This window comes from Gavialis gangeticus, unplaced genomic scaffold, assembly GCF_001723915.1.
Source record: "Gavialis gangeticus isolate Ggan-Ray unplaced genomic scaffold, GavGan_comp1, whole genome shotgun sequence".
NCBI classification, from domain to species: Eukaryota; Metazoa; Chordata; order Crocodylia; family Gavialidae; genus Gavialis; species Gavialis gangeticus.
In genome coordinates this window covers 1,990,975-2,001,323 of record NW_017729016.1, presented here as the reverse complement: position 1 = coordinate 2,001,323, position 10,349 = coordinate 1,990,975, and the positions used below count along the sequence as shown (strand labels likewise).

The window sequence follows — 10,349 nt, the reverse complement described above, 5'->3', positions numbered from 1 at the left end:
GCCGGCTGGCAGCGCGCACGCGCGGGCCCGCCCACCCCGCTGCGCATGCGCAGCCGCGCCCCGCTGGTTCCCCTTCACCCCCCTCCTCTGCGGCTCACACCATGGGCGCATGCGCGTGAGGGGCCAACCACCTCAGCACCGGGGGAGGGGGGCTCCGGTTAGCGCTGCGCGACGAACGTCGCCTCCCAGGGCGGTGTGTAATGGCGGCCCTCTCACCCCGCCCGACTGGAGGGTGATTGGAGGAGCCGCACCGCGGAGGCGGGAGCAAGAGGGGAATGCCGGCTGCTGATTGGTGGAGGCGGGAGCGGAGGGGTCTTTCGGGTGGTATAGGGAGGACCCCGGAGGGAGTGGGGGTGCCCAAGGAGATGCCTGATGGGCTGGTGCAGGCGCATGGCGGGGCAGCCCGACTGCGGGGCGCCAGTTGTGCCACATGGTAGGCCAGGCCGGGGCGGGTACGTGGCCGCAGGCCGAGGGGTGGCTGCAGCCTCCTATGCACAGGCTGGATAGCAGTGCACGCCCTGCCAGCCCTGGAGGTGCTGCAGAAAGCGTCTTGGGAGGCTGGTGCCCCACCACTGCCCCCTTGCAGCAGGGTAGACATGGGCATCAAGCAGGACAGGACTCAGCCCAGGGGTTCAGGCGCACATGCTGCCCCAGGAGCCCTTGACTCTGGAGGACGCCCCAATGGCCACGGCCCCTGCCCCCGGCCAGCTATGCTCCCTCTTCCAGGCCCGAGTGCCCCCGGGGGCTTGGTGGCTGAAAGTCTCCATTTCAAAGCGCTCAGTGGCACAAAACCAGGGGCCTCTGTTTGAAATCTCCGCCTGCTTCATAAAAAACAGGCTCAAGCCGTGCTGCGTCCTCGCCAGGACCTCAAGGCCCCGGTTGAGAACTGCTGTCCTGGGCTGCGGTGAGACGCGCGCCAGACTGGGAATGTGGATAGGCAGGAGCGAGCCCAGGGCAGGTGCAGTGCTCGGCCCTTCGTTTAGCCCTGCCCTAGGCTGTCTACAGCCTCCAGGAACTGTCCTCATTGCTCTGAGCACCAGAAATAAGTGACCGAATAAGCCCTCCCCGCAGGTCACGCCGTGCCCCTTGGAAATCATCTTTCTCCTGCCTGCCCGCCAATCCAATTAGCACGGCCTCGTCAGGCTGTCATGTGCTCTGGCAGCTGCTGTCGCGGGTAGGAGCCAGTGGGAAGCAGCCGGCTGCCCGAGCTGTGCTGGCTCATCATGGCCATCGGCCCCCTGGTCTGAGTCTGTGCTCCCCCCTAGGCAGCACAGCATCGACCATCTAGGTTTCTCCCCCACCCTCCAGCACTGGCAGGACACCGCACTGCTGCAAAGGGGGGGTCCTGGCTGCATAGGGACCAGCCTCTTGCCTTGGCTAGTCTGAGTCTTGCACAGCGCCTGGAGTGGCTCAGAGGATATCTGTCTCCCCCGCCATCAATGTGTCACCCTAGATGTCCCTGCCGCGTCGTGGTCCTCACCGTGCCACACGGCCAAGCGTGCTTGGGTGGAAAGACTCTGGCTTCAGCGTGGGCATCAAGGTGCTTTGCAAGGGCAGGGTCAAGCTCAGCGCTGGTGTCGGGGGCACAGCTGACGCCGAGTGTGTGCAGGAGAGAGGGTGAAGGCAAGTGTGTCTCCAGCCACGGTCCCTTTGCCTCTGCCCAAATGTACTTCTTTCATTAGGGAGCATCTGGCCTATTTTCTAGGCATCGGAGCGTGGTTTGGAGCTCATCTCTTTTCACAGTCTGATGTCCTCCTGCTTGCCCGTCCTGTTTCTCTGGGGAACAGGCAGGCAACTCCCAAATGGGGAGGGCACAAGGCAGAACAGGAGCACTGCAGGGAGCTCAGGGCATTATAGAGAACACATCTCTGGCAGCTGCAGGGTCACAGTAAAACGAAACCAGACTCAAAACCCAGGCACCCTCAGGGTGGAGGAAAGGGCTGCAGCTCTGCAGGGCCTGATGCTGCTCAGCAGATCCAGGCAGAGGCGGCTTTGGGCTTCCAAGGGAGGTTTAATTTTGCGTCAATTAAAAACAAAAAATCTCAGCGTGACCTCAAGTGCAAAACATTACAAAACCAGGAGTGGGGCTGAGCAGGCGAGAGCTGCCCCAGTGCCAAGTCCAGTTACAAAAATAATGATTCGGGGACAGGCACGGTAGCAGAGGTGGGTATGAGTACGAAAGGTAGGAGGCCTGTGGCCCATAGAAACTGGGTTATGGCCATCCCGGCGGGCACAGCCTGCTTCAGGATGATCCCTGGATAAGTCACTAATAAACAGTCTCTGCTCCTGGTCCTAGGACCCCACTGCAAGGGAGGTCTGTGAGGGCATCCTTATCCTAATTAAGGCATTGGTGTTCCTCTGCTTCCTCCTCCACTCCTCCTATCTGTTTTGCTTTCCCACCCTCTCTGACCTAATGCCACCAGGCTGTGTCCTCACGGGGAACGGACCAGCCCAGCCTCACTGGAACCAGCTGCGTCTGCTGACTTGAATCAGCCAAGAGCTGGTATCGCCAGGTCGGTGCTGTGCCCCTGCCAGGAGGCAGAGACATCTCCGTAGCCCCACGGCGGTTTTGGCTGGTGCAGCTGGGATGGGGCAGGCCATGCATGTTCAGAGCAGCGTGATCTCGCTAGGCGGTAGGGTGAGCCTTTTCTCACGAGCGAACAGCAAGCTTTCCATGTGCGTGGCGATCACGCGGCACAGCTCCAGGCCCTGCAGAGGGACAAAGCACAGCTTAACTTGGCTGACCCCCAAAACCCCATTAGCTCCTCTCCAGGTAATGACCTGCAGCTGGGGCTTGGCACTGCCAGAAGCAACCCCCCTGCCATGCTCAGGGCGGTCCTGCACTCCTGCAGCCTGACTTCAGCTGTGCCGTGGGTGGCTGCAAGCAGTGTGCAGAGGATTGTGGTTATGGTTAGGCTTTGGGAGCCGGAGCCTGAGAGCACAGAAGCCCCTGACCCCTGCTACCCATGGACTGAGCCCTTAATGGTGACCACAGCAAGGCCCAGCTCCTCCTCCGACCTGCTCTTCTCCTCCCTGCTGGGCCAGCTGCAGTGCTGGGGAGGTCTCTACTGGCCCCCTGTGGAATTGGTAGGGGGAGGGAGGGGGGTCTCTGCCTGATGCCCATCACATGAGGCAGCACGGGAGCCGTCCGGGGCCATCCTCTGCCTACACTGCATCCCAGCTGGGGCTGAGAGCCCCCAAGCCCCACGCAGCAGGCGCAAGGGGCCTGTCCACATGCTCTTGAGACCACTATGGAAAAACAAGCCCCAGCCACCCACTCTTGACCCAGAACAGAGGGGCGAGGACCCATGGTGGTTTGAGCACATGGCCTCCTCAGATAGAAGAGCAAGGAGCAGCTACCTACCATGGGAAGGTTACGCTCAAGAGAGCCGGGTGGAGGAGCCAGGAGGAGGAAAGCCAGGAGACAGAGAGAAGAGAAGCAAGAAGGAGAGAATTAAAGGAGCTGCATCCCTGGAGCATCACATGGAGGTGTCCCAAGGAGGCAGGTGAGCCCAGGCGCCTTCTTCCTGCATCTTGCCCCGGCGGGGATGGGGGCTCCCCAACCCACCGTGGTAGGCTGCAGTCACAGCAGGAGGCTGCTGGACAGACCTGCCCTAGGATCGGGACTGAGAGCCACAGAAGCACGAGGCAGAGGAGCCACCAACACAGCAGTCTTCTCCAGTGGCCTGCCCACCCTGCGGGCACCGACGCCCCAGCTGGGCCCTGCTCTTGCGTCCCCAATCCTGGACAGGCCCCAGGGCCCCAGGGGGAAGATGAGTGGGTGGTTTTCCATGGTCTCCAGAGCCACCGGCCTTCGTACCTGGTCAAGCTGCAGCTGCGTGACGCTCTGTGACATCACGTCTCCCAGCGTGAGCTCCACGTAGGGGTAGCTGGAGCCGGCTGAGGGCTGCTGCGTCCTTGCCGACTGGACCTCCTTCAGTGAGAACATCACCATCAGCTCCTGGGGGGGAGGAGCACAGTTAGACGTGCAGCACTAGGGGACCGTCCCCATGCTCCCTAACCAGATTCCTCCGTGCTAGGAGTAATGGGTGCTGTCAAGCTGAGGAACGCCCGGGCACCGCTGCGCCAGGAGCTGTGCAAGCCCAGAATGGAGCTGCAGCCCCACAACAGAGAGACAGCGGGAGCCAGCTCCCTGCCCTCAGTCACCTGAGGAATTTGCAGCTGCTGATTCCTCCAAAACAGGAGGTCCCCATGCGTGACATGAGGGTCTCTGGCATATTGTGAGGGACATGGGCCAGTGAGAGAGGCTGGGGGGTGACTTAGTGAGTAAAGGATGCAGGCTCCCTGAGCCCCCTAATTACTCAAGATGGACTTGCCCAAACTGGACCCACTGGGCTGCCTTAAGCCCCAGGGTGCTATAGCACACAGCCTCCCTCCAAACCTGCATGAGCTGCCATGGGCCCCATTCTCCAAGGGATGGTGCCACTGGGTTAGGATGTGATGCCTGGCTGAGGTGCTCCCACCCCTGCCTGACGTGCCAGGTTTGGAGCAGGCAGCAGGTGTCAGATGTGGTCATCACAAGAGCCCCAGAGACAGAGCAGTGTTTGTGGGGGCAGCTTGGGTATGCCAGGGTGCTGCGAGCTCCCCTGGACCCTCTGCTGCTCGTGGGCAGCTCTGAGATGGTGCTACCCAGAGCTCAGCTCTGCCTGCCCCCAAAGCAAGCAGGCATGATTGGGGCCAGGCCCACCGGCCCACACCTACATGGGTCTCCTTGTTGAGGAAGTTGAGGCCGTTCTGGTTGACGGCCAGGATGCAGGGTGAGGCAATGGTGGTGTTGCTGCAGCTCTGAATGTAGAAGAAGGATGAGCCGAACATGGGGAAGGCGCTCACGAGCCCTGCGGAGGGGACACTGTCAGCAGAGAGGCCGGGGAGCCTGATCCTGGTGGTGGGGGCTGGGGCTGAGGAGGTCCTGGAGGGGAACCGTCCCATCCCACCATGGCTGGTCCCACTATCAATGCAGCCCATGGCATCCCACTCCAACCGAGGGCCCCTCTGCAGGCTGGCCTAGACTGGCAGGGAAAGCAACACTCCCCACTGACAGAGACTTATGAGAGGGCAGGTTTCCCATGGCGGCAAGTGAGTACTCAGGTGCACTCTTGGAGGGGGCTGATGGGTGCTTGTGCCCACCATGGGTCACTTGTGTCCATGGTGGGAGACATCTTACCTAGGAACTGGGCTCTTGCCTGGTGGGCACTGAGAGCCTGGACCTGCTGCATGTGCTGCATCACCATGTTGAACCAGGACTGGATGTGCTGCATGCGGCAGAACTGCGGCGGGATGTAGTCCTGTACCTCCCGGCTGCGTGGGAAGCACAGGAGAGGGGGTCACCACCAGCCAGGGCCAGGCAGATACCTGCACCCCAGGGTTGTAGCTACTCCAAGTATCAACGGGGACATGAGCGTAGGCTCTGAACCGAGCCCAGGGCCCACCCCGACTGCTAGGTGCTCGCTCGGTGCGGGGGCAGGTCAATGTTGCGGTCAGGCCTCTGGGAAGGGGTCCAAACACTTGGGGCAGCCCAGACTGGGCATGCCTGGCTCCCCTATGGCAATGAGCCCTCCTGGGCACTGCATGCCCCCCTGGGGGTGCTGGGCCAGCAGGAAGCACGTCCCATGGTTTCCTGTGCCTATGACTGTCCAGGGACCCGGGGGCAACGTCATCTGTGGTGGGCATACATGGGGACTGTGGGCAGGCACTGGAGGACTCTTGTCACTTGAGTGCTTCACCCCATGTCCTTGCTGCACGCTGGCTGGCTACTGGCCCAAGAGACCAGACCCCGGCTCTCATCCACGGCCCCAGCCAGCTGGGCAAAGAGCACTGTGCGGTCCAAAGGAGAGGCTTGCGGGGTGGACAGGACCACAGTTAGGGCCAATGGCTGAAGCATGGCCCCCAGCGGGCCCCTCTGGTCACCCTGGGGACCGTGTTGGCCTGTCTGTCTGGGCAGAGGATCTCCAACCACAAACAACCAAGCTCAGTAACCCCTGGGAGGAGGCGGCGAGGGCTGCCAGGGCATCTGGACAAGGAGAAGGCAAGCGGCTCCCCCAGAGCTCCATGGGCAACTAGTCGTGGAGTCTGCAGTGATGCCCCTGCGTCTGGGGTCCTCTGCTCTCACCACTACACTGCGCTCCCTGCCAGATGCTGTTCATAACGCCCAGGAGTGCACCCAAGCCCAGCCCCTGCCCCAGCACCTACACGGTGGGCAGATACAGGCTGTCCTTGGCCCGGTGCTGCAGGGCTGCCAGCTTGGCGATCTGCTGGAGCTGCTGGTCACTGGGCTTCACAGGAGGGAACACATTGAAGAGCCCCTTGAGGTAGTCAGGGAGGACCTGAGGGGGAGAGAGTGCTGTGCTGGACAAAGGGGGCTGCACGTAGGGAGGGGGCTTGGCTTGACCACCATCACAATGTTCTTGTAACGCAGCTGTTCTGCACGAACACCAGGCAAAGAGGGCCATTCATTCACACGCCGCAAGGGCAGCTGTGCGCCCAGGCCTGCCCTGACCGAGAGGTGCTGTGGGTCTCCAAGAGCCCCGAGAGTTTACTCTGGCAACGCGGGGCAGGGGACCGGCACCTTGGAGGAAAGGCCATCCCCCAACTCAGTCGCCACCACTAGGTCCCCACGCCTCCCTGGATGTCTCCCGTGCACATGTGACGTGACTGGACCCTCCTTAGCTTGAGGGAGGCACTTGAAGCCCAGCAGCAGGCTGGCGCGAACACCTCTCCCAGTTCCCTCACACGCACAGAGCTACTACCATGCAAGACAGACGCCTGGCCCCCCCGGGCCCAGGAGGACAAGGGGGAGGGTGGCGAGTTCCCCTCGCTCCCTGGCCCAGAGACCTCACCTGGTTGTAGTGCGCGGTGACGTACAGCTCGTTGTCAAACTTGAGCGGCTGCATCCAGATGACGCGGCGGCACCAGAAGGTGTAGTTGGGGTCCACGCGCTCCATCTCCGTGGCCACGTCCAGGATGTACTCCCTGCGGCTCAGGGGGCGCACGTTCTGACCTGCCAGGAGCACGGGCTGGGGTCAGGCATGTGGGGCTGCCCAGAAGGGCTGGGCAGGTCGGGGGCAGGATGCTGCCCCTGTGTCTAATCCTCTATGATGCTGGGCAGGGGGAATTTCTGTCCCCTGAGAAATTCAGGGCTTACCCGACCCCACATATGACCACAAAGCTGCATAATTCACAGTGCAGCAGTCAGCTCAGGGTCATTCCCACTCCGGCGCTCTGGTCTGTGCTCCCTTGGGAGCACCTGGGAGAAGAGTGCCCTGCGCTGAGGATGCCACTGCCTACGTAAGCTGGTCTGGGAGTCACACGAGTGGCCACCCCAGAGACACAAGGATGAGGGCCAGGGGAGCTGGACAGAGGCAGTGTGGGCTGCTACTCCCCAGAAAGTGCTGGGTGGGTAAAGACTTTTCACCTCTGGCCTGGCGTTTCCTGGGAATTTGGCCCTCGGGAAGGTGCTGAGACACCAGTAAGAAGGCTCTGGCATGCAGGGCAGCATCCGCCCGGCAGACAGCTGATGCAGTGGGGCAGAGGAAAGGCAGGATGTGGGGCATGTGTGCTGGGGCAGGGCGTGGGACTCACCCCTGCTGGACACCACGAAGATGATGTACTCATCAAAAGCCTCAGGCCGGTGCAGCCCCATCTCCTCGCACAGCTCCTCAACCGCATCCAGCGCAACCTGGAGAGGGGAACCATGCTGCTGGGAAGGTGCCCCTGGCACTGGGCTGTGCCACCCCACTGCAGGGAGCTTCCAGGGTGATGCCCCTGCCCGGGGGGTCTGCCCTGCTCCTGAACCTGTCCCTGTGTCTGCAAGGCCCCCGGTCCCTGGCGCTTACGTGGAGGGCCTGCCCAGCCCCAGTGGGGGACTCAGCTGGATCGAGGAAGCGCTCTGAAACATGGGTGCCTCTCCAAGCATCTTCACTGGGGGCCAGGTCTGGAGGCCCCAGGAGACTTGCCCCTCTCCAGCACCAGACCCCAAGTGAAGCAGAACCACGGGGGCCTTGAATGCACTTTGTGGGGCTCCAGATTGGCACATCCACACACGCTGGCTCCCAGAGGCACTGGTCTGGCAAACGGTGTGAACCCTGAGCACAGACTCGCTGGGAGAGGAGCTGCTCCTGCCTGCTGGCCCAGAGCCTGGAGCACTGGCTCCAGCCCTGGAAGTTGGGGCCCCAGCTCCGATGTGCCCAACAGCCCCCGTGTGCCCAAGCCAACCCCCCACCCCCTCAGTCCACCACCGCTGCACATGTGCTGCCCAGTCAAAGGGGGAAGATGCTTCTGGGAGGCAAATCCCTTCTCCCCACCCAGGCTGTGGGTGGCTGGGGGCACCTGGGTGCTTTCAGGGGTGGCTCAGAGTGGTCACTGGGGGACCCTCCCCGAGCACACTCATACGTGGGAAAGTTCCCACCCCCTAAACCAGGCCTGGGGAGCAGAGGGGTGCAGGGCTTGGATTCCCTGCCCACCTTCCCCGACCTACCGAACAGGTTTTGATCTTCAGGTGCTTCTCAATGCCTCCAGGCAGGAGGAACAGCTGTCGTTTCGCGCTCCTTCCGGCCTGTGGAGGGGGAGCACAAAGGCTTCAGAGCCTGGAAGCCCTCTGGCAGGTCCAGGTGGGCAGAAGCGCTTAGTGCTCCCACTGCCACCATGGGGTCCAGGGCCCCGGGGAGGCCAGCCCCTCATGCCTCCGCCCTGGAGACAGGCAGTTCTGAAAGGGCTTGAAATCTACCCCCGCTGCAGCAAAAAACCTGCAGGACAAGAGCAAAGCCCCCAGCTTCTGGAGAGGGACCTCAACTGCTGCCCGCTGGGGAAAGGCACAGAGCTGCAGGGACCATGACGAGGGAGGCAGGAGCCTGGGCTGTACCGGGTGTGCCAGGAGGGGCTGGGGGCAGAGGCAGTGCCCGTGCTGTGCTGACCTGGGTGTGCTGCAGTGTGGCCCCCCGTGGAGCTGTCCACAGGCCAGGCCTGGTCTCGGGCACTCACCACCATGGCTTTGAGCTCCATGCTGCTGGGAAACCTGGTCCGGCCGCCGCACTGGAAAGTCTTCTTGAGGTTCTGCTCACAAGCCTTGGCGATCCCTGAGAGACACGGACATGGGCGGGGGTCAGGGCAGAGACAGGTGCTAGGCAGGCAGGGCCCAGCAGCACAGCTCTCGCTCACGATGGAGGAGAGGCTCACTGTGAAAGCCAGGCTCAGATTGGGGAAGAAGGCAGGGGAGAAATGCAGCCAGTGGATGGTCCAGCTGTGACCAGTCCAGCAGTGCTGCCCGCTGGAGCAGGGGATGGGGCTGGCCAGCTGAGATCAGCTCCATTGGCATCAGCGGTGGCTCTGGTGCATCTGGCACTGCCGTGTCCAGCACCTGTGGTCCAGCGGGAGGTGAGGCTGAGCGCCAGGCCGGGAGCCCCTGGCTGGGGTCCAGGCCGGGGCAATCCATCATCACCAGCCGCCTCCTCCCTGAGAACCACTTAAGCAGCTTGAAATCTAGAGCTTTTATTGAGCAGATAACTGCTGGCAAGAGGCAATCAGGGGCTGTCTCATAACCGCCGGACAGATGGGCTCCTTTGTGTTTCTGCAGGGTGGGGCCGATATGGGCAGACACCCCCGACCTCCTCCCGAATGGGGAGGCCTTGTGGGGTGTCCCTTCCTCACCCAGCTCCTCTCTGCCCAGACCAAGAGCAAAAAGCAAAGCCCCCACAGCCAGCCCCAGCCCCAGCCCCAGCCCCAGCCCCAGGCCTACTCTGTCTGCTTGCACTCTGGCAGGCAAGCAAGGCAGCATGAATCCAAAGCGAGGGGAGCTGGGAGGAGACCTCTCACTTGTCAAGGCGGCTCTGGGCTTTGTTCCTGGCTGTGCCCATGACTGCCTGCCTGCCCTCGGGCAAGCCCCTTGGCCTCTCCAGGCCCCTGCCTAATGGAGATGACAGCCCTGTCCAGTGCTCATCGGTTCCCCCCTGCCTGCACTGGTCTAGGGCAGTGGTCTCCAAACTTTTTTGATCGCGCAACCCATCAGTAAAAAATTTTTGAGCACGCACCCCCAATATATGTATATTTATATAAATATAAATATAAATAGAAGTTCTAATATTTTCTTCCCACATCCCAATGGATCGTCTTGCGCACCCCACTTCGGAGACCACTGGCCTAAAGGACCTATTTAGGAAGAATATTTTTCCTTCATGTAAAGAACTTCACAGGTGACTATATGAATTGCCTTTTGTTCCCCACTTTCTCTAAAGCATCAGCTACTGTTCACTGCCAGTGTCACAAAACCTGGATGGACAAATGGTCCAATCTGGAAAACAAACCTGATGGACAAATGGTCTGATCTGGAAAACAAA

General features: G+C 61.6%; 1 protein-coding gene across 1 annotated transcript in view; it reads right to left on the bottom strand.

The window, feature by feature from the left end:
- Positions 1 to 1,388: 1,388 nt before the first annotated feature.
- The window catches only part of MYO15A (myosin XVA), a 67,997-nt gene continuing 59,036 nt past the window's right edge, over positions 1,389 to 10,349 (bottom strand). The window contains exons 57-65 of the mRNA XM_019512574.1: positions 8,998 to 9,092; positions 8,495 to 8,572; positions 7,600 to 7,696; positions 6,858 to 7,018; positions 6,211 to 6,344; positions 5,186 to 5,319; positions 4,723 to 4,856; positions 3,821 to 3,961; positions 1,389 to 2,709 (exon numbers count right to left, since the gene is read on the bottom strand). Coding sequence (XP_019368119.1) covers positions 2,608 to 2,709; positions 3,821 to 3,961; positions 4,723 to 4,856; positions 5,186 to 5,319; positions 6,211 to 6,344; positions 6,858 to 7,018; positions 7,600 to 7,696; positions 8,495 to 8,572; positions 8,998 to 9,092 — 1,076 coding nt within the window. The 3' untranslated portion in view covers positions 1,389 to 2,607. The remainder of the gene's footprint in view (positions 2,710 to 3,820; positions 3,962 to 4,722; positions 4,857 to 5,185; positions 5,320 to 6,210; positions 6,345 to 6,857; positions 7,019 to 7,599; positions 7,697 to 8,494; positions 8,573 to 8,997; positions 9,093 to 10,349) is intronic.